At 44.6% G+C, this 21482-nt stretch overlaps 1 protein-coding gene across 7 annotated transcripts; it reads left to right on the top strand.

Moving 5' to 3' along the window:
* Positions 1-752: 752 nt before the first annotated feature.
* usp48 (ubiquitin specific peptidase 48) lies at positions 753-21444 on the top strand. Of its 7 annotated transcripts, none has more exons than XM_060061834.1 (28): positions 753-904; positions 1313-1449; positions 1665-1785; positions 1888-2029; positions 2548-2675; positions 3349-3473; positions 3783-3891; positions 8603-8736; positions 9419-9504; positions 10504-10683; positions 11421-11558; positions 12448-12597; positions 13517-13717; positions 14298-14409; positions 14629-14777; positions 15480-15554; positions 15664-15788; positions 16073-16195; positions 16680-16741; positions 17147-17257; positions 17516-17646; positions 17886-17992; positions 18573-18686; positions 18793-18972; positions 19205-19330; positions 19954-20002; positions 20101-20127; positions 20613-21444. In XM_060061834.1, exons 2-28 carry the CDS (start codon positions 1316-1318, stop codon positions 20633-20635), a joined length of 3162 nt encoding a protein of 1053 aa, XP_059917817.1. In that variant the 5' UTR covers positions 753-904; positions 1313-1315; the 3' UTR covers positions 20636-21444. The 7 variants fall into 7 exon arrangements, 6 of the variants coding, with proteins under 6 accessions (XP_059917817.1, XP_059917842.1, XP_059917832.1 ...); XM_060061859.1 differs by having other exon boundaries at positions 17886-17974; XM_060061849.1 differs by having other exon boundaries at positions 1668-1785.
* The last annotated feature ends 38 nt before the right edge of the window (positions 21445-21482 follow it).

The raw sequence follows: 21482 nt of genomic DNA on the forward strand, positions 1-21482 counted from the left end.
CCAGCCCCAGGACCAGCCCGCAAGCAGCCAGCCCCAGGAACAACCCGCAAGCAGCCAGCCCAAGGACCAGCCCGCAAGCAGCCAGCCCCAGGACCAGCCCGCGAGCAGCCCGATGTAGGACCAGCCCGTCAGCCAAAAATAAACACTGTGAAGTGTGTGGAGCCATGATGGACAGAAAAACACAATATACATGCAACCAGTGCAAAAAATACACATGCGATACACACACAGTGAGACTCTGCCCCTCATGTGTGGTATAGTCTGATATACCTATAATGGCCGTGTTCAAAGGCTTTAATGTGTTGTTCAGACAGATGTTATTGAGTATGTTTCAATTTCTAATGATGTTGATTATTTCCCGGTTATGCCTGTTTTATGATGCATTTCCTTATTTTGTTACATTTTAATACAAAAATAAACAAAAACGAGTGGCACCTCTATTCATAAATGTGATTTAACAAAGGTAAAGGGAACAAATTTAACATATGTGTTGTTTATATTACTTGCAATTGGGATGAAGTAACCATCTGGTGAGTATTTAAAAAAATAAGTTTGATTATGTTGAATTAAAAGGCAATGGGTCCACCAGACCCAGCAGCACCTCCTGTGTAACAAAAAAACCGAACACCCTATGAGGGTTAAAAACTGGCAGAAAATGGCAGCAAAACATTGGCTTTCCAAATCCCCAAATCATCATATATATATATTTTTAAACTGGACATTGTAATCGAGCCTTGGGGGCGAGAGCTTGGGATGACGTAGGCGACGTCAAGTGTTGACGTCGTATTGCTGTGGAGCAGAGGAATAATTTATTTATAAACTGACGCAAGGGCGCTAAATCTAAAATATTTTTTTGACTAAAATGTGAAAATGGAAATTTAATCAATAGCTCACCAAGGACAAGGTTAAAATATATTTATTCTTTTAAATGAAATGCGTATCGGGTTGTATACGCTTGATTTTGACTCGTTAGCATAGTTCTTGTGTTGTGCTAACCTCCAAGCTAGCGCTAGTGATGGATATTAGTTTGATTTAAAGAGTTCCATTCGATACCGCTCGGTTACGGTAACGTGCCCTTCTTTTCATTGTGAGTTCTCCATTGTCGGGGCATATCAATGCTAATTCATTTGGAAGGATTACTTTCGAAACCAGACTAAACGGGGAAATTTGGGGTTTGCCTGATGATGCTAAGCTAGTTGCAGGATGACCGACGCACCGCCCAGCTAACAACATTAGCACCGATCACAACAGGTCTGCTAGGCCGCGGTTCGCTGACCTCTTTCTGCCCGGTTCTCGGCTGTGGGTTTGTTAGGTTATGGCGCCCCGTTTGCAGCTGGAGAAGGCTGCCTGGCGGTGGGTGGAGACCGTGAAGCCGGAGGACATCGGCCGGGAACACGTAGAGTTATCTTATCGTGTGAATGTGCCCGCCTGCAGAAGAGGGACGTGCAGGTATGTGGTGGACCCGGGAACTCGCATCCCTCCTACCCCGCATCACTCTCTGCTGTGGTGGAATACAAATGTGCAATATTTGCTTAAAAAAAGAGCTTGTAGTTTTCTCGTAGAGCAGTTTATTATGAGCTACTTCTGTGACAAGCTTCACACGTTTTCAATGTATGCATTTTGATAGCAGTGGAAAAGTGAATAACCGGTTTTCATTGGGGCAGGAGGAATTGTAAAGGTAACCCTAATTGCCTTGTGGGTATCGGAGAACAGGCCTGGTTGGGAGAGATCGATGAAAATGCTTTCCACAACATCGATGACCCTAATTCAGAGCGTCGAGACAAGGTATTTTTCAAATTGTATGGTGCTTCACTCCTGTTCTCTTTCTCAGGTTCCTCATCACAGAGGCCTATTGCAAAACTCATATGTGAACAATTGATTCCACAGAACACATTTGTGGGCCTGACAAACCTTGGAGCAACTTGTTATGTTAACACATTCCTGCAAGTATGGTTCCACAACCTAGAGCTGCGCAGGAGCCTCTACCTGTGCCAAAACCCTCGCGCCCAGGACCACAACATCCAACTAGGTAATGTCATCTGCTGATCATTGGCCGTCTATGGTATGGTACACGCCAACATTTTTCTTTTTAGAAGGATATACTTATGCCTCGTACTTTTAAAGACTACCAGAGACTGAGAGTTATGACTAATTAAATCTGAATTTGTTCTGTGTAAGGAAAGAATATGCGTCTTTCTATCTCCAATGTCCATTGCCAAACCTTTAGTCATTCTTGAGCAATATGCCGTCCCATACTAGTTTCTTATTGACCGGTCAGAATTTACTGTTGGTTAATTTGTTTTAGAAATATTGAACACCTCCTGTCAAAAACCAACAAAGCATATGCCTTCACAGTGACCTGCTGTTTATCGTCGTGATTCCTTTTTCTCAATTCAATTGAGGATTGAAACTGAAACTTTTGTCAAACTAAAAGTGAATCTATTTAAATGATCAATCTGTAAAATATCAAGATCGAAAACTTGTTTTTGTATTTATAAAATATTAATGCAAATTGGTGCATTGTCTTTTCCTCTATCCACATTTCAGATTACGAACCTGAGTCCATTTGCGAACATCTCCAATATCTATTTGCACTACTGCAAAACAGCAACCGAAGATACATTGACCCATCGGGGCTGGTGAAAGCACTGGGGCTGGATACGGGGCAACAACAGGTATGACTCAACCCAAACATCTGCTGACAATATATATAACCTAGATGGAAGAAAAAAACAAATACAATTCCAAGGCAGTATTCATAAAACCTAATTTCACTTACATTTTTGTTAGCAGAATCATGTTCAATTAAATAAAAAATTATTCATAATGTCAAAATACCTGTCAGAAGTCAAGTCATATCCATTCAATTCAGTTTTTAACAAGCATTCACACTAAAACACACTGACCAGATAATATACTGGTACAAAGGCATTTAAAATGGGATTTGTGTTACACTCTTCATGTAAACAATATGTAAATTGCGCTGTATTGGACACAATATTTTATGCATATAATTGAATGGAATTGGCCTACAATTGAGCTGTGCAAACACTTTTTCTTAGAGCTTTTCCTAAACATTAAAGCATATCGATGTTTAACTGATCATCAAACAATAACCATGTCAAAACCTTCAAGATTAATTAACAACAATCCTGATGGTAGAAAGCAAAACATTTACGCATCTTGAAACGTATCTACCTTTATTTATTATTTATTTATTTAAAAGGAACAATGCAAATATGTTGACATTTTTAGTTTACACTCAAAATTTAAATGTGCCAGAGTTAGCAAAAAAGCTAATTTTCACTTTACCCAATTTTGTGTTCCTACCCTTGTTCTGCATCCTAGGATGCCCAGGAGTTCTCCAAACTGTTCCTGTCCCTGTTGGAAGATACCTTATCCAAACAGAAGAGCACCACTCTCCAGAACATCATTCAGCGCCAGTTCTGCGGCCAGTTCTCCTATGTTACTGTGTAAGATATTAACTCCTAAGACCCTGACTCCAAGACTCCTGACTCATTGTTTGCATGTTAGCTTACGTGGTTATTATGTGTTTGTCGCCGGTGAAGTTCACCGGGACTGTCTAAAGACATTAAGACCTCATGAAGATATTCTAGTGGTGATTAAGTATGTGGCTTTTGGCTTCTTCAAAGAATGCAAACCTTTAAAAAATATCACGTTGGGGCGCTAGTAGACAAACTTCTTTTACTCTTATTATTTTAAATCACACAAAGTCTATATTCAATTACATTTTATGTCAAAAAATATGTTTCTCTGCACAGTTGTAACCAGTGTGGCCGAGCATCACCCCTTCCGTCCAGATTCTACGAGCTGGAGCTCAACATCCAAGGCCACAAGAACCTCAATGAGTGTATCACAGAGTTCCTCAAGGTACCCCTTGCGCAGTTGATCTGAACCTACAAATCATTCACGTTCTACTGTATGCCTCTGTTTAGAAAAGGGGGTGGTGGTGATCATTCAGCTCCCGTCGCTGGCGACTGTTGCTAAGGCATATTTCGACCGACCAATTTTAGGGGCCGATACCGATATTGGGGGGGGGGGGGGGGGGGGGGCGATATATATCGCCCCCCCTAGGCGATATATATCGCCTAGGGCTGGGCGATATGGACCAAAACTCATATCTCGATATTTTCTGTTCGAATGGCGATATACGATATTATAACGATATTTTGAACAAAAAAGGTAAAGTGTGTAGTTTTAACTCCGCGCCACTATCAACCATTTATTTAGTGTTTTCTTTTTTTTTTGCTCAATGAAGCACAGCTGTGCTTTAACAACAGATAGCCTATGTAAGGGATAATGTAAAGAACGCCGGTCATTATCAGGAAAATAAGCCCAGACAGGGCTAACAGGACACCGACTTGAAGGGGCTTATTTTCAATAATGACAGACGACGTTCTATACATTATCCCGCTTATTACACGGCTACTTGCCTAAACGAAAAAATAACTTCATGCTGTGTCTTTTTACAATTTATTTGTAACCAGCATTCGTAGTGTTGATCAGCAGAGAAATAGTCTGCCAAAGACGTTGACGTCGCATAGCAACCGAAGACGCTGGAGTTGACAAGTTACCAGACTATTTGCGGAGTGATACCAAAGACGTCATCGGAGAAAAAAAATCCTGTTTTCCTTGACAGCCTCTTCTATAATATGAATGATTTTAGCTTGTGTGTGCCCGTGCCCGCGATAAATCACACACACAAGCTAAAATCATTCAAATTAATGTGCTTTATTTTTTATCTTGCACTATTGGAGCACGTACTCCTTTCTTGCGCTCCGCCTCTGACTACGAGATGGTTAGTGTTACAACTTTCTGCTGTCGGCTCCCAGACACGTTCCCTCCAGGGCCGATGATCTCTCAGGGGCAACACACCCTTCACTTTGACCGGCAGTGGGTCTGCTTATAGGTCGGAATGAAGCAACCGATTCTTGCCGGGTGCTTTATTCTTTTACACACATCCGGACTCGATCATTACTTCACTAAACTTACATGCACGCTACCGCTCGCTCATCCACTACACACACACACACACACACACACACACACACACACACACACACACACACACACACACACACACACACACACACACACACACACACACACACACACACACACACACACACACACACACACACACACACAGAGAGAGAGTGATATGCGCACCAGATACTTTCTCGTGCGCACCAGATACTTTCTCGTGCTCACGAGAAACGTTTTGTTGTGATGCGAAACGTCCGTGGGTGGGAGAACGCTACGTACGGGGGGGGGGGCGGGATTGAGCAGCTGAACATGGTTTGTAGGCTCAGAGAGCAGCAGTCAGCTTTATAAAATAGCGCTCGCAAGGCAACATCAAAATAATATATAATATACCGGTATGGCGATATTGTCTCAACTACATATCGCTTTTCAAAAATATACCGGTATAATTTTAAAACCGGTATATCGCCCAGCCCTAATATCGCCCAATATTCAAAAACTCGGGTATATCAGCAGTTATTTGACATATTTATATGTATATTAGAGCTGTCCATTTTAATCCCGTAAAATAAAATCATAGACCTATACTAATCGCTATCTGTTTACTTTGAAGATTAAGGACCAATAAAAGACATAAATAAGATTTGAAAAGCTTTCAAAGTTTATTTACAACACTGCTTACATGGTTTGTTGCCAAAATATAAAATCGATTGTGCGGCGAATTGCATTCCGTATCCGACACCCCGACGGAGAACTGCGAATGCTCGAGGGGTCTCCATAGTTAGTTACGGAATCGGAGTAGTATACTTTGGCTACCCGGTCTGGGGGGGATTCCGACTTCCAAGTTTTAAAGTCTGCATTGCAATGCAAGCCTTTACATTCGCCATATTAATGCTATGTATGCCACATTTACGAACCGCAGTCCACCTCTGTAACCACCCAAAAGTGCCTGTACCGTGACGGTTAGGTACAAATGCGTCTTTCGTTACACCCCTAGTGTACACCCCTGTGGTGGAGCTATGACAACACTGTGTTCGCACAGGAGATCAACAGGCAAGAAGGTTTCCCCAAACCAAACAGAAGAAAAACCTTTGGTAGAACCCAATACGAGCCACAGATTGCTCGATCTTTATCGCTTGATATACACCGTAAACACGTGATTGATGATCGGCTGATCAACTTGAAATTTGCCGATTGCAGGAGCCAATCATGTGACTCAAACTATTGTGCACAAGACCTGCCGTCATTAGGGCCAGTCACTGAGACGGTAAAGTTATCCTGCTTTAACATAATTCATCTAGGCTCACAATAAAGGTATGCTTCACTTACCAGTGTTGGGCCAGTTACTCAAAAAAAGTTACTGATTACTAGTTACTTCTGTAAATTGTAATGAGATTATTTTACTAGTTACTGCATTTGAAAAGTAACTTCACTACTTATTACTTTACTTTCCCATTTCTCAATTTACTGTAGATACATGGATAAACATCATAGCCCTATCATCACTTAGTGTTTATTGTATGAATCTATACAAATTAGCCTATAAAACTATATGCAAGGCAACTTTATTTATATATAACTTTTCGTACACAAGGCAGACTCAAAGTGCTTCACATATAAACTTTGTCATACAATAAAATTAATTAATAGAAAAAATGAAAGATGAAAGAATGATATCCCTGTCTGCACAAAGAAATGCCTCATTGTAAAATCCACAAACAACAGGATAAAGTAGGCTATGTTGAGGTCAATCAGCAGCAACACACAAGTTTCAAAACACAGGCTTTGGCTAACGTGAGAACAAAAATTAAGTAGTCAATGAAAAATATAAAAAAGGTCACTTTATCCCATACAATTAAAACAGAAATGCACTTAAGCGGCGGTGACACATGCTGTTACTTTATGTGGTCCAAAGGCTGAATGAACCTGATCTATTTCGCAAGCTATGACATCGTAAGTGTGTCTTCCTCTCACCCTCTTGCAGGCAAGAGCAGCCTTTTCAAGTAATGCTGTCTATCCAGTGCACCGTCATTCCTAACTAACTTTTGTTATTGGCGGACCAAATGTCCGCGGTGGTGGACACATGATCCAGGGAAGACTCGAAAATTATTTTGAGCTTTGATTCCATGTCGGTATAACACTTGTTCAGCAGTTAATGGGAAAATGTCTTCCTGTCGGATGTTGGCTTGCGAGTCGCGGGTATTTTATCTAGTATTTTTCTAAATCTGGGCGATTCAATAGTCGACAGGGGAAGCATGTCTTCTACAATGAACCCTGCCACCGGCCGGTCTTTCTGGGTCACCTGCTTCAGCTTTCCAACACTTGAACACTCCTTCGCACAAGCAGCTACGTCACTCAAATCGATCGCTATGGCAACGTGCCGAGGCAAGCTGGCACTGCAGACACAGAGGCGGCACGCATGCACGCACCACAACAGATCAGAACTTTACACGCAGGCAAACACGGCTTTGGTAACGCAGGAAAGCGCGTTACTATAGTCTAGTAAAGTAGTGTAGTTAATTACTGATATTTAAAATGTAATGCGTTACTTTACTTCGTTACCCAAAAAAGTAATATAGTTTCTGTAGCACGTTACTTTGTAACGTGTTTCCCCCAACACTGTCACTTACCATAGGAAAGGCTCAGGGTGCCTTCTCCCACCTCTGTCCCATCTGGCGATCAAAAATCTTTTGGCCTAATAAGGTCTCCAACAATGACCTGTACAAAAAAACGGGAAGCTGGAGCATCACCAAGGAGATTTCGCACAGACACCTGAGATGGCTAGGACATGTGTTGAGGATGGAGCAGGGCCGCATCACAAAGGTCGCCTTAAGATGGACACCACCAGGCAAATGAAAACCTGGGAGGCCAAAAACCACCTGGCGCAGAACTGTGACACAAGAGCTGAAACAGATGAACCTGTCATGGGAAGAGGCCCAACATGCTGCCAGGGACCGAGTGGAATGGAGAGTGCTCATTGAAGCCTTATGTCCCATAGGGGACGAAGAGTAGTAGTAGTAGTCGTAGTAACTTACCATAGAAATGGCTTTTTGTTGGTCTCGGTTATAGGATGCAATTACCAGCCTGCATATCACTGGGCTTCATTCTACCTGGTTTCCCTTGCTTATTTCCTCCACACAAAATTTGACTTGTGATATATATTATTTTTCTTTTTGAAGCGACATTCAAATAAAACATGTTATTTAATCAAGTGAACCGTTTCAGAAATTAAAATCTTGACGTCAACTAAATGTCCACTTCGCAATAGTACCATTCTTTTCTTATGTTAAATGGTGGCGTAGCTCCACTATAGCATTACTTTAGGAGAGTTCTGGAGTGGGGCGTGTAAGTTGTACGCATCATAAATCAGGGGTCCGTGCATCTTTTTCATTATTTTACTTCAATCAAATGACCTTAACCCTACCCGTTGAACGGTTTCGCCGAAATTCATGTCGTAGGGCAAAGTCAAACCGGTGTACTTGCTACACCAACCACACTGTCCGGCCCTGATCTATTGTCGCCCTGCCGAGCTACTTGGACAAACATGTGACATCGGGAAGAAGCATTAAAATCAGGAAGCTGTGTGCCTGCCTTGCAGGAAGAGAAGCTGGACGGAGATAACCGCTACTTCTGCGAGAGCTGCCAGAACAAGCAGTGTGCCACGAGGCGCATCAAGCTGCACAGCCTGCCGCGCACCCTCAACCTGCAGCTGATGCGCTTCGTCTTCGACAGGTCAGTCCCCTAGAACAGCGGTTCACTGTTATTCCCTCCAACACATTAACCCATACACCCTATTTGTAGTTGAGAAAAGGGAAACATTTTGTGAATTGTTCTGAAAGTTTAATATTGGTGTATTCCATTCGTACAATTTGCCTTTGTTGCCACCTTGTTCGTAATATGCAACTAAACCACTGTAAATTAAGCACTGTAATTAAACTGTCTTTGCACTACTTTTATGTTTATTTAAGTCTCGGTTAATTTTTCTTGTGTTTCTCATATAAATTATTATATATTATTGAATTTAAAAAAGAGCCCGAGATTCGAGAATTTCATTGCTTTTGCTTTATTTGTCTAGATTGCCTCTTAATAAGGAATCTAGACGTTATTTGCTTTTGCTTTATTTGTTGTGAATAAGATCCATAAACCTTCTTCAAAAACAGCCACATCCTTAGTTTAAAATGATGCATCTTAAAATGATGCATTAAAATTGACTACCGGTCCGTCAAATGCTTTTATGAATATGCTGGTCCTTGGAACCAAAAGGTTTGGGAACCCCTGCCCTAGAAGACCTACTGAGGCACGTTTAGAAAGCTGCTACAAACACGGGACATTTCACGGGGGAAAGGGAAGAGTTCAACTGTGTCGGAAGCTCTTACTTGTGGCATTTATTTTTTCTCTTCCATGTCTCTTCAAGGACAACGGGCCACAAGAAGAAGCTCAACACCTTCATCAGTTTCCCTGAGCAGCTGGACATGGGGCCGTTCCTGGAGACCCCGCAAGGTAGCAGCACAGCAGGCCATGTTGTTGCTTACTTAAATAAGACCGTCATTTCGAGAAAATAGGTGTCATGTCACATACTCTTTGTACGTCTAATTGCCTCTTAATAAGGAATCTAGACGTCATAACACACACTGAAGGCAAGAGGGTACAGTATGGTGATGGGTGAATGACACTGCGTCCGGGCAGTGGTGGGCATCGATGGCCCAGAGAGCTTTAAGCTCCTAGGAAATCTATAGAATGATGCCACAGTGTGTTCAGTTTCATCTGCAGCATCGCCCATTGTACCATTCAGACAAAACAACAATATTAGCTTGTTTTGTGGGTTGTTATGTTGCCGTGGGTCGTAACCATAGGTACCTCCCCCTCCTTCCTAGATCTCTCAGCCCTAAATGCATTGGCAACTCTTTATAATGCATGTAGTCATCATTTATAAGCCTTTAGTTAACGATGAACCATTCTTTAACCAAACTATAGTATAAATTTAGATAGGATTAATGAGCCACTGGGCAGCCTACCAGCTGGGAGGCTGATCTGTCCATCATACATCTGATTGGAAAAACAGGCCCATTTAAAATGTCAACTATTAGTCCTCTACCAGTTTATAATAAGGTTTGGAATTGATTAGTTCCTCGTTAACTGAAAGCTATTTAAATCAGAGTTTGATTAATCATTAGTTCATCATCAAGGTCCAATATCTAAACTTTCCTGATCTAAATAACTACAAACAACTAGCCACCAAGCTATTTATTCCTTTCCCCAAACATAGGCTTTACTTGGGCAGGTCGATTATTATTGTTCTGTTATTGTAGCGTTTCCCATCAATTTGAATTTTCGGTCGGAGGGATGCAAGGAACATCCTAAAACTCTAATCGATTACACGTCTTTATCTCAACGAGAAATCTCTCGCAAAGCAGTCTGACACTGGGGCTAGTCATCTCACCTGTGTTTCCAGTCGTCTGTCACCATGTAACACGTGTGTCCTGCCCTCCCTCACCCCAGACCAGCAGTGTGTGTACGAGCTGAGTGCTGTGCTGATCCACCGGGGCGTGAGCGCCTACTCGGGCCACTACATCGCCCATGTGAAGGACGCCCGCACCAGCGACTGGTACAAGTTCAACGACGAGGAGATCGAGAAGATGGAGGGCAAGAAGCTGCAGCTGGGCATTGAGGAGGACATCGGTAAATAGCTGCTAAACTCAACTGAACACAAACAGGCGCCACACTAGTGATTGTAGTTGCTGTTGTTTGTTTTGCCCTACTTCATGGACCCCTGCTCTAAACTCATCAGAGAACCCCTAGACGGCGCTTCCCTCGTGGGCAAGGATGTCACAAAGAGTTGGTGTGTTGAGAGAATAAATGATACGTGTCCCATTGGATTCCCTGGCTGTGTAATGAATTACCGGGCATTATTTTCACAAACAGCAAGTGTCTTGTTGGCTCTTGGGTCCAGAGAACCAGGTCCAAGGGGCGTTGAGACATGAGGTGGTACTCATGTAAAGAACAGGTCCAAGGGGCGTTGAGACATGAGGTGGTACTCGTGTAAAGAACAGGTCCAAGGGGCGTTGAGACATGAGGTGGTACTCGTGTAAAGAACAGGTCCAAGGGGCGTTGAGACATGAGGTGGTACTCATGTAAAGAACAGGTCCAAGGGGCGTTGAGACATGAGGTGGTACTCATGTAAAGAACAGGTCCAAGGGGCGTTGAGACATGAGGTGGTACTCGTGTAAAGAACAGGTCCAAGGGGCGTTGAGACATGAGGTGGTACTCATGTAAAGAACAGGTCCAAGGGGCGTTGAGACATGAGGTGGTACTCATGTAAAGAACAGGTCCAAGGGGCGTTGTGAATAGGAGTTGGTATTCATTTGAAGATCCAGGTCCTTAACGTGAACTTTATGGTTGTCATTGTTCCTTGCTAGCGGAGACGGTGAAATCCCAAACAAGGAAGCCCAAATGCAGCAAAGGCTACCACTGCTCCAGGAACGCCTACATGCTGGTGTACAAGGTCCAAGAGGAGGAGAGCACGGACCCCACCGCAAACGACGTTCAAGTGCCTGGTGGGTAGTAGGCCTGCAGCGGATTCGAATTGTATCCGAATCCGTTCGGTTCGTTTACCACAGTTCGGAGCATTCTGGAGATCCGCGGATTTCGGTTTCATGAAGGCATTGCCTTATGTAGCGTATTTTGCCTACTGTAGCCTACGTCCGATACAAAAGGGTGTTTAGGACCCAGCGGAATGCATTCTCTCCAGTGCTGCCCGAGCCAATGAGACTTTTCCCGCCCCTCCCTTCAGCCTGTCAGCGTATCCCTTACATGTTACACTCAGTGCACCATGTTTTCAAATGCATTTAGGGGAACATTTATTGCACAAAAAAGCCTTGCAAGTTGTCTGATTGCAGTCAATTAACACATTGCAAATAGCCTGTGGGTCTCATTCATTTTTGTGTTTCTCCCCCAAACCCTCCGTCAAAAAAAAGTCTGCCTTTTTACTATCACGGACATGATCCTAATCCGAACCGTATCCGAAACCGATGCCCAAAACGGTTATCTGAACCGAACCGTGGACACACTGATCCGTTTCACCACTAGTGGGTAGTATCACTTCTAGTACCTCGGGTTGAATTACCGGAGCAGCTACGTCAAATACTACCAAATATATTTGAAAGGCAAATTTATTTGGTAAAAAAAAAAGTACAATGAAAGCTAACAATAGAAAAACATTGCCATGAATAAATGAAATGAAATGGAGTGCCAAAACAGGCACCGGATATGCACTGCATATAAGAAATGGCTCTCCCTCAACACAAAATTATAAAAGCAGGGCTCAACGCCGTTGAGCCCATATTGTTAAAATATGTATGCACTGGCATAGTTCTTATTTTCCATTTGTCCTACCTAGTTTGGTCTTATCTTAAACTTCATGGACCTGGTTTGGCGTCTCCCCAGGCTTTCTACAGCGGCTGGTGGACCAGGACAACCACAAGTTTGAGGAGTGGTGTACGGAGATGGCGGAAATGCGGAGGCAGAGCGTGGACAAGGGCAAAGCCAAGCACGAGGAGGTCAAGGAGCTCTATGAGCTTCTGCCTGTGCAAGACGGTGAGCTACCCCCCACCCAGCCCGACGGGGTAGCCTGGGTGGGGGGGGCACCCAGCCCGACGGGGTAGCCTGGGTGGGGGGGGCACCCAGCCTGAAGGGGTAGCCTGGCTGGGGGGGGGCCTGCGAGGACATGGGGCCTGTGCTCGCAGGCCTCCTATCCTCGGGGCCCCCTATCCTCGGGGCCCCCAGTCCTCGGGGCCCCCTGTCCTTGCAGGCCCCCTGTACTCGGGGTCCCCGGGGGCCCTGTCCTTACGGACTCTGTCCTCACAGGCCCCATGTCCTCGGGGCCTCCTCTCCTCAGGGCCTCCTGTCCTAGGGGCCCCCTGTCCCTGGGGCCTCCCAGTCCTCGGGGCCCTCTGTCCTCAGGGCCTCCTGTCCTCGGGGGGCCCCCTGTGATAGGGTCCTCAGGGCTTCCTGTGATGGGGGCCCCAGTCCTCAGGGCCCCCTGTCCTTGGTTTTCTGTGTGACCCCAGATGGAAGGCCCATGGCTGTTATACTCTTTCAGCACTATGGAATGCCTCTCGTCCAATCAGTTGACATGGTCGGATCCCACTGTTAGTATTCATGTATGTAACCCCATTTGATTAAAGTCTGTTTTGGTCATATAACTATAGTTCAGGGTCAATATGCCAACTAGTAAACAATGGTTTATATAGCAAGAATGTGACCAAATATCTATAATTAAAGAGTTACTGCACCGTAAAATCAAACTATGGTAATGGTCACTTTAGCTCATTGATATTTCTCATGCCACACATACAATGAAGAGTGATCACACGCAGCCGTATCGGCTGATCCACCTCCATCCCAGTGTTCACTGCTGTCGTGGTGGTGCTAGTGTTCTGGTTAAGTCCCCTGCTGGGGGAAACGTCTTTGAGTGGCAGTAGAGAGGAATGACCCTTCCCCTTCCACCTCGTAGGCCAGCCGTACGAGTTTGTCCCCCTGGAGTGGCTGAAGAAGTGGCTGGACGACTCCACTGCCACCAAAGAGATGGACAACTCCCTCTTTCTGTGCTCGCACGGCAAGCTGCACCCGGACAAGGTGGGGGAGGCCAAGCGTGTGTCCATGGCTGCTGCCCACATCCTGTACCAGCGCTACGGGGGCGGGCCCCGGCTGGACGGTAAGCGGTCCCTTCTCATGTCCCCCATGAGTGGTTAACTGCACCCAGGAGATCACATGGAGACCCGGCAGGACATGGTCCTTAATGTTTACCCCCTTAAGGAAGTTATGGAGTCATGACCTGTAGAACGACATGCTAAATTCTTTGGGTGGCATGGGGGATGTTGCCCTCCATGCCACCCAATGGAGTGGCATGTGGCTCAGGAGGTAGAGCGGGTTTGCAACCGGAAGGTTGCTAGTTCAATCCACGGCTCCTCCTTGAGCAAGACGCATCACCCTAACTGATTCCGACAAGCTGGCTGTCGCCTTACATGGCTGTCTCCGCCGTCGGTGTCTGAATGAGTGCATGAAGAGGTGAATGTTTGGCAATATTGTAAATATTGGTTAGAAAAGCGCTAAATAAATGCAGTCCATTTGTCATTTACTATTTAACCCTGCATATAGTTTCAAGCTTCACTACACTGATGCTACTCTCCAGAGAAATGTAGCAAGCTGAGCTACAGCAACCATGGCAACAATAGTTTACTACATCAAAGAGATGCATTTTCACATTGAACCAAGCATCCATTGACTGTGTGCAGGGTCGTCCCTGTGCAGGGAGTGTGTGAGCCAGCGCTGCAGGGTTCTACGACTGAAGAACCAGCTCAATGAGGACTACAGAGAGGTCACCAACCTGGTGAAACGCACACTTGGGTGAAGAGGCTCATCTGGTTTCCTTTTGCATATGTCAGATTTTTGTGGTGTTTAATATTTAGAAATTCAGAACAGATTCTTCTTATTTTCCCAAATTGTTGAACATGCAACACTCTTAATATTATTTTACAGCTAGTGACCTGATGTGCTTTGTGTAGCGTTTTGTCTGATGTTTGTAACTTTAGTGTGTGTGTGTGTTTGGGGTGGGGGTGTGAGCAGCAGCGGTGAGGAGGGCTACTGGGTTGGCAAGTCATCTCTGCGCAGCTGGAGACAGCTGGCCATGGAGCAGCTGGAGGAAGATGAGCAGGAAACCATGCATGGCAGTGGACAGACCAACGGACAGGCAGCACACAGCCGGATTAATAAAGGTAGGTCTTCGGAGTTCAAGGTTAGGTAAATGTGCTTTAGAAAATGAAATCCAATAGAATCAGCTTGGATCAGCGGCCTTGGTTTTCCAAGATGGCGACAAAATCAATCTTGCAAGGCTTTCAAGTGAAGCGCTTGTGGGAGAACAACTGACCAATCAGAGTCCTATGAGTAACCATGTGATCCATGTGATGGATAGGTAGTTCATTCATTCACCAGGTGTATTTTTCAAAGCAGCATCAGATTCCTGGTTCACACGTAGCCTTAAAAATCTTTACAAAGGGTTGTGAGATCCTGATGCAAAGTTAATTGTTTTCTCCACCAGAAAAGGGTGGAGGGGTTGTATGAGATGTACACAAGCGTTGCATTGCACGCTGCATTGAATCTAGTTTGACGAGCCATTGGTTCTCGTCTAGAAAGAATATTCTTGAGACAAGGAGCAAACCATTGCTTCAGTGCAGAGCTGAAGCTCTGTATGCTTGTGCATTTTCAAGTGAGGGTTTATCACAAACTTCCCTTATGTATAAACAGGCTGAGAGGGTTGTCAGTACATTGTGCCCTTTCTGTGAACAGTTTTGAAGTCTAGATACAATCCAGATTAAAAACAGATTAGTATATTCTAGATCTGTCTGGCCTAAAGAAGGCCATTGTGGCCATGATCAAAATCCCTCGTTTAGATGTTTGGGGTTTTGGTTTCATTTTAGAGTACGGCCCCCATCTTCCAGAAGACTCAGAGGAAGCCATGAAGACCTTTAATGAAGACATCCTCTGCACACACGGTACACGCACACTCACTCACATAATTGAGAGATGACCTACAGAAGCTGCTGTAATGTTTTAGTATGAGCAGCAGGGGGTGAGTGAGCCTGTGGTGCTGTTGTCCCGCAGGGGGTCTGAGTATCCTGGAGACGGAGAGGAGACTTGTGCCCTCGGCGGTGTGGATCAAGGTCCGGGCCTATTTCCCCAAAGCCCCAGAGTTCACCCAACGCCAACTGCCCTGTGGCCAGTGCCTGGTGAGAGGACCAGACCCAGTTCCCCAGAGAGCTGGAGTCTATTGAGAGTTAATCACTTTGCAAGCATGTGTGTACACTATGCCCAAAAAAGGGAGTAACGGTATTTGGTTAATCATGATTTTTAGCTAATCACAATTTGTCAAAAAGCACTTTTTAGCAAAGGTCTGCTGATTCCCACTTCCAAGCAGCCGACTATGGTAAAAATAATTAAAAGCTTGGAAACGGGAAACGTTCCCGACACTGGCTGCACTGTAACACCCGGCCAACCGCCTTGTCTGGCCCAGACCCTGGAGCAGGAGGAGAAGGATAACGAGGCTGTCAGCAAGATGATGGCCCAAGACCAGAAGAACCAGCTGCTGAACCTCTTCCAGGAGAAGAACCGGCCTCTGCTCACCAAGTGGCCTCAGGTATGGAGGGCCTCGCTGCTCCCTTTCCCAGCCAACAGCAGCGGCTACATGTGACGTGTTGACCTCATGCCAAACCTGATTTACACTTCATTGGGTCCTTATGCCCGCGCCTTTTCCCTCCTACGACAGCACATAAGAACCCTTGTCTACAGTGGTAAACAACCGTGTTTCCTTCCTCGAGCACATCTGAAGGGGAGCAGAAAAACCACATGTTGGGTCACATGGTGGTCAGACTGTTGTTTCATAAACACTGACCGACTGTTTGAGGATCCTGTTGTTTCATTAACACTGACAGACTGTTTCAGGATCCTCGGTACCATGTAAAGGTCAGACCTTGTCAAAGGGTCAAACACCTTTTCAATGGGGAAGTCGTCCCTAGCATCCCACATAATGGTTAAATGTGTTGTGCCAATCTCCAGTTGTCTGTTGGGATGAGCTGCTGTTTAGACCCTTTGATTAAAACACTGTGTTCTTGTCATTCCAGGGCACAGATACTCTCTTCATAGTGCCAATGTTTTTTGTGGACGAGTGGAAGAAATTCATCAGGTACGCGTTTGTCTGATTTTGAAAGCTGGAAAAGGGTGTTTTTGTGGTGTGGACGCGCAGCATGTGGACGATATTGAACATGGTGTTAGAGCATTGTGTGAAAACCTGCAAGCGACAGCTCTGTGCTGTTCAGTAGAAACCACACAGAAACCCATCCATCAAATCAAAGAGGAACCAGAGAAACTATCATCACCTTAATGTCTCTCGCCCCCATGGTGCTGCATGTCATTCTGGAAATTTGACACCAGCCGGTTGTTTGTTTGGAGAAAACATCAAAATCAGGAAGTAGAACTGTTTGGATAGAGAGAGGCCTTTTTAAGATGTGAGGTACAGGTCTGGCTTATGAATTGGACTACTGTGGCCTCATACGCTGGCTCTCATCTGCCCCGCCCCACACCCATACAGGAGGCCCACCAAGTCATCCCCAGTGTCCAGTGTGGGCAACAGCCTACTCCTCTGTCCCCACGGCGGCTTCATGTTCACCTACGAGTCCCTGATCAACGGGGACTTTCAACAGTGAGTACCCCTGACCCTGATCTACCAATATGGTCTCCGAGCCCAACCGTATTGGATGTTCACATGCCACACGTTGGAGCCGCTCTGGCTGAGGCCAGAACGGCTTGCTCCATGAAGATGTGTCGAGTGTCAATCATTGTTGAATGAGTCGTGCCGACCTGAAATATTTTGTGGATGTATTTAAGTATGAATGCGTGTGTCTGTGATCACCATGTGGACAACGGCATCGTCTCAAGTGGTGATGTTCTTCCTGCACAGTGTAGCTTTGCTCTGGCCTAGCGAATGGGAGGTCATCAGCAAACTGTTCATAGTGGACCAGGCGATCTCCCTCCACTGTTCTGGCCCGGAGACGGCGACGGGCACCACACCGCAGTACACCACACAGCCGGGTAAATACAGTGTTGGATATATCGGACCAATCCAAATCAATATGTCAAAAGAGGTCATTCTCCCAGTTTGGTTGGTGTTGGCAGACCCATCTGAAGTACAATGCGTGTTGACCTTTTAAATCACTTCTATGTGAGGTAGTTGACTGGTTTATTAAACGGGGGACATGCAAAACACAACCTTTTGGCTAGAGTGGACAGGCTTCCCAGACAAGTTAAGTGGGTTTGTGTTGTGTTCCCAGAGCTCTGCTGGGAGTGTCGAGAGGGCTTCATCTTCCAGCAGCAGAGGGACCTGAGGGAGTACACACAGGCCACCATCTACGTCCGCAAGGTGATCGAGGACAAGGCGGTAAATGGGTTTCCTACAACTCTCAATGCGTGGCCCAGCATTCACAATGAATCACAGTGAGCTGTTTGTGATAGATGGGCAAAAAGATGAATTCCCCGTACCAATCAGAAGAGAAGCCCTGATTGGTCAGCAAAAAAAAGCTAAATTGTCTCTTATAGCACATGCAGTCAACTAGAACCAGATATTTTGATACCTGGGAATCCCAGAAATAGTTTACATATTTTATTTAATTTATTCAGTGTTCAACGTAAAGCCACGTTAGATCTGTTAACAGTTTTTCACCTATTCATTCTGATTATAAATAATTGTAAATTATAAACCACAATTAACCTTCTAGTATCTTCAGGGTTCTGTCCTAAGGAGAAAACTCTTAAAACTGTAAACTGGGCATTATTATGATTATTTCATATAAATGATAGATTAGCACCTACTGAAACAGTCTTTTGTGTGTGTGTGTGTGTGTGTGTGTGTGTGTGTGTGTGTGTGTGTGTGTGTGTGTGTGTGTGTGTGTGTGTGTGTGTGTGTGTGTGTGTGTGTGTGTGTGTGTGTGTGTGTGTGTGTGTGTGTGTTCACCCTGCAGGTCGTAAAGGAGGCCGCTCCCGAGCTCAACGCCAGCAGTTCAGAGGCGGAGCCAGAGGAGGAGAAGGAGGAGCTCCCCAAGGCCGACGGAGAGGGAGAGAGTGACTTCAGCCAGGTAACCACGCCCTAACCTGCATCGTCTCACCCGTGGCTCGTCAAACCCATACCACCTGCCCGCGACTCCACCTGACCCCTGACCTGTAGCCGCTCCCTTCCCACAGAGTGAGGACGGAGCGAAGCGAGCCAAGATGAGTGACGGCAGCGCCGCCACGCTCAGCACGGGGGCCATGATCATGGGGCGCTCGGGGAGCATCCGGAGGAGCACGCGGCACAGGAAGCTCCGGGGAGAGAAGGCCCTCATCGTCTCAGCCAGCCAGACCCTCAAGGAGCTCAAAATACAGGTGCTGCCCGCTAGGGCACCAGGAAGTTGGTTCACAATATGTGCCCGCCTGAAAAGGTGTACTTGATGTATAATCCTCTACATTTTGTCGACCTCTTGCCTGAATCCCCCTGTTTCGGAGTTTGTACAATGACGGCTCCGGACTGGATGTCCCACTCGGGTCTCAATGTAAACCAGAACTGTGTTTGACATCATCACCAGCTTAAGCTCACAACATGCTCTGGGTTTTGCAGATCATGCACGCGTTCTCTGTGGCACCGTTTGACCAGAATCTCTCCATTGAGGGAAAGGGTCTCACTGACGATTCAGCCTCTCTGGGCAGCCTGGGAGTCATCCCCGAGAGCATCGTCTGTCTCAAGGTAGCTCCTCGTGGAGGGGCCTGCAGGATCAACTCACTGGCTTTGATAAGAACTGCTCACCAGGCTTTTATACTTACTGTTTTTTGATTTTATTGTTGTTAAAAATCCCCTTTAATGTTGAATAGGGCTTTGACTTTTACCCAAAAATCCCAAAAATTACCCAAAAAAGATTCAAAGTTTGTTTGTTTATTAATATTAATATTCAAATATATTCGAATATTTATTAATAATATTTTGACCATTAAATGCCTTCAGTAAGACCTGGATTGGGCTTTGCGAGGTTTGTTTACCGCCGTTGCTATGGTTACCGGTCTTGCGTGTTCCAACGGTTTATTAGGTTTCTAATAAATCGCTGTTTAATCAATACTTAATTCGCCTCTTCCGTGGTCATTACAATATTATGAATACACTGCGTCGGGTTCTCCGACGTCTCTCCCTCTTGACCTGCCCATAACAGGTTCGAATATTAAGGGCTGCCAAATATTCGTTCGAATTTTTATTTATTTTTTGATATTCTAATTATATTTGAATAACGAAGTTCGGAGTCAAAGCCCTAATGTTGAAGGGTATGAGGTTGAATTGATGTTAAATCTCTCACTGTCTGGGCTTCTTCCTCTGTGCAGGCTGATGAGCCCATAGCAGATTATGCAGCCATGGATGATGTTTATCAGGGTGAGGGATGCTTTGGCTGCAGCTCAGAAGTATCAATTTGAGAATGAATTAAAAAATAATGCTATTGTTCTCTAATACTTTTATTCACTCTTTTTCAGTGGGGATGCCTGAAGAAGGATTTAAAGGTAAACCATTCTTGGTTACAAACCTGAAAAAAAATAGAGTATTTCTTACTTTACAGTATGTATGAATGTTGCATGTTAAAGCCTCCTTGGGTATTGGTTTTCTAATGAATAACCCCTTCATCCCGTTTTCCATCTGCTCAGTGGGCAGACCGATGATACAGCTAGCTCAAGCACCTGATAGCATTAAGGATGGGATGAATAAGCAGCCCTCCTATCCATGCTCAAATGGAAAAGGCCTTATCACTATGAATATAACTTTTCTATTGTTAGGAACCATACTACCATACATACATGCAACCATATTACTATGCACTACTATCTTAGCAATGCATGTGAAATTCGACTATCAAATTTATACATAATTTTTTCTAATTTTCAAACCTTGGAGGGGCAGGGGTTGCAGGTTCTGTGAAGAGGATGTGAGAGACGGGCCGTTGCAGCGCCTCTAACCTGTGCCCGTGTGGTGTTTGTGTTGGTCTGTACAGGCACTGGGCTGCTGGGCCACTGAGGGGAACCGACGCTTTGCTCCAAGCAGAAATTGAACGAAAATCAAAAAGCTTGAACTTGTCAAGTGTCCATACACAAGTGCTTTAATTTGTTCTAACGATTATTTTTTTTAAGTTTAGGTAGGTTCTTGTATATAAATATATACATGCATACATATATATATGTATGCATGTATATATTTATATATAAACTGTGACTGTGTTGCAAACCCACTGTTTTTCTGTATATTCAAAAAGATTGCTGGCTTTTGATATTTAAAGAACCTATAACATTTTTATTTAAAGACCGTGTTAGGTTTTCAAGGACTTTGTGATAGTGGTTTTTGACCTTATTAATAGAAACGGGTTGAAGAAGATAACATTTATCTTCTAGTCAGGAGCTTGGCGCCGTAGTTCTGTCTCTTTTGAGAATAGGTTGGTCTTAGACACCCGTTTTTTATTTTATTTTTATTGTAATATGACAAATGTAATTACAATATTATTTTAGATTTGTGCTATTGAATAAGCAAGTGCTCCAAGTGGCAGTTTCACTCCTGTTACTGCTGATTCTTCCAACCATGTTTAATAAAATGCACGAGTAACTGTTAAGTATTAGATATAAACCGCTTTCCATGTTTGAACATTTATTACCTCAACAAGTAAATTAGAAATATACTCATGTGGCATTTAAATCTAGCTGCACAGTGTGTTGATGTTGACTCCAGCGGGACGGTTCATGATTCACTTGGTCTTTGTCTAACTGAAGACATGGTTCATGCAGTGCTACACTGCTCTCAATTTCATATCCACAATAAAGATATTGTTTCCAAAACATGTCACAATTGTGTAATTCCAGTTGCTGTGTTCAAT

Source organism: Gadus macrocephalus, chromosome 1 (assembly GCF_031168955.1).
Source record: "Gadus macrocephalus chromosome 1, ASM3116895v1".
In the NCBI taxonomy this organism is placed as follows: domain Eukaryota; kingdom Metazoa; phylum Chordata; class Actinopteri; order Gadiformes; family Gadidae; genus Gadus; species Gadus macrocephalus.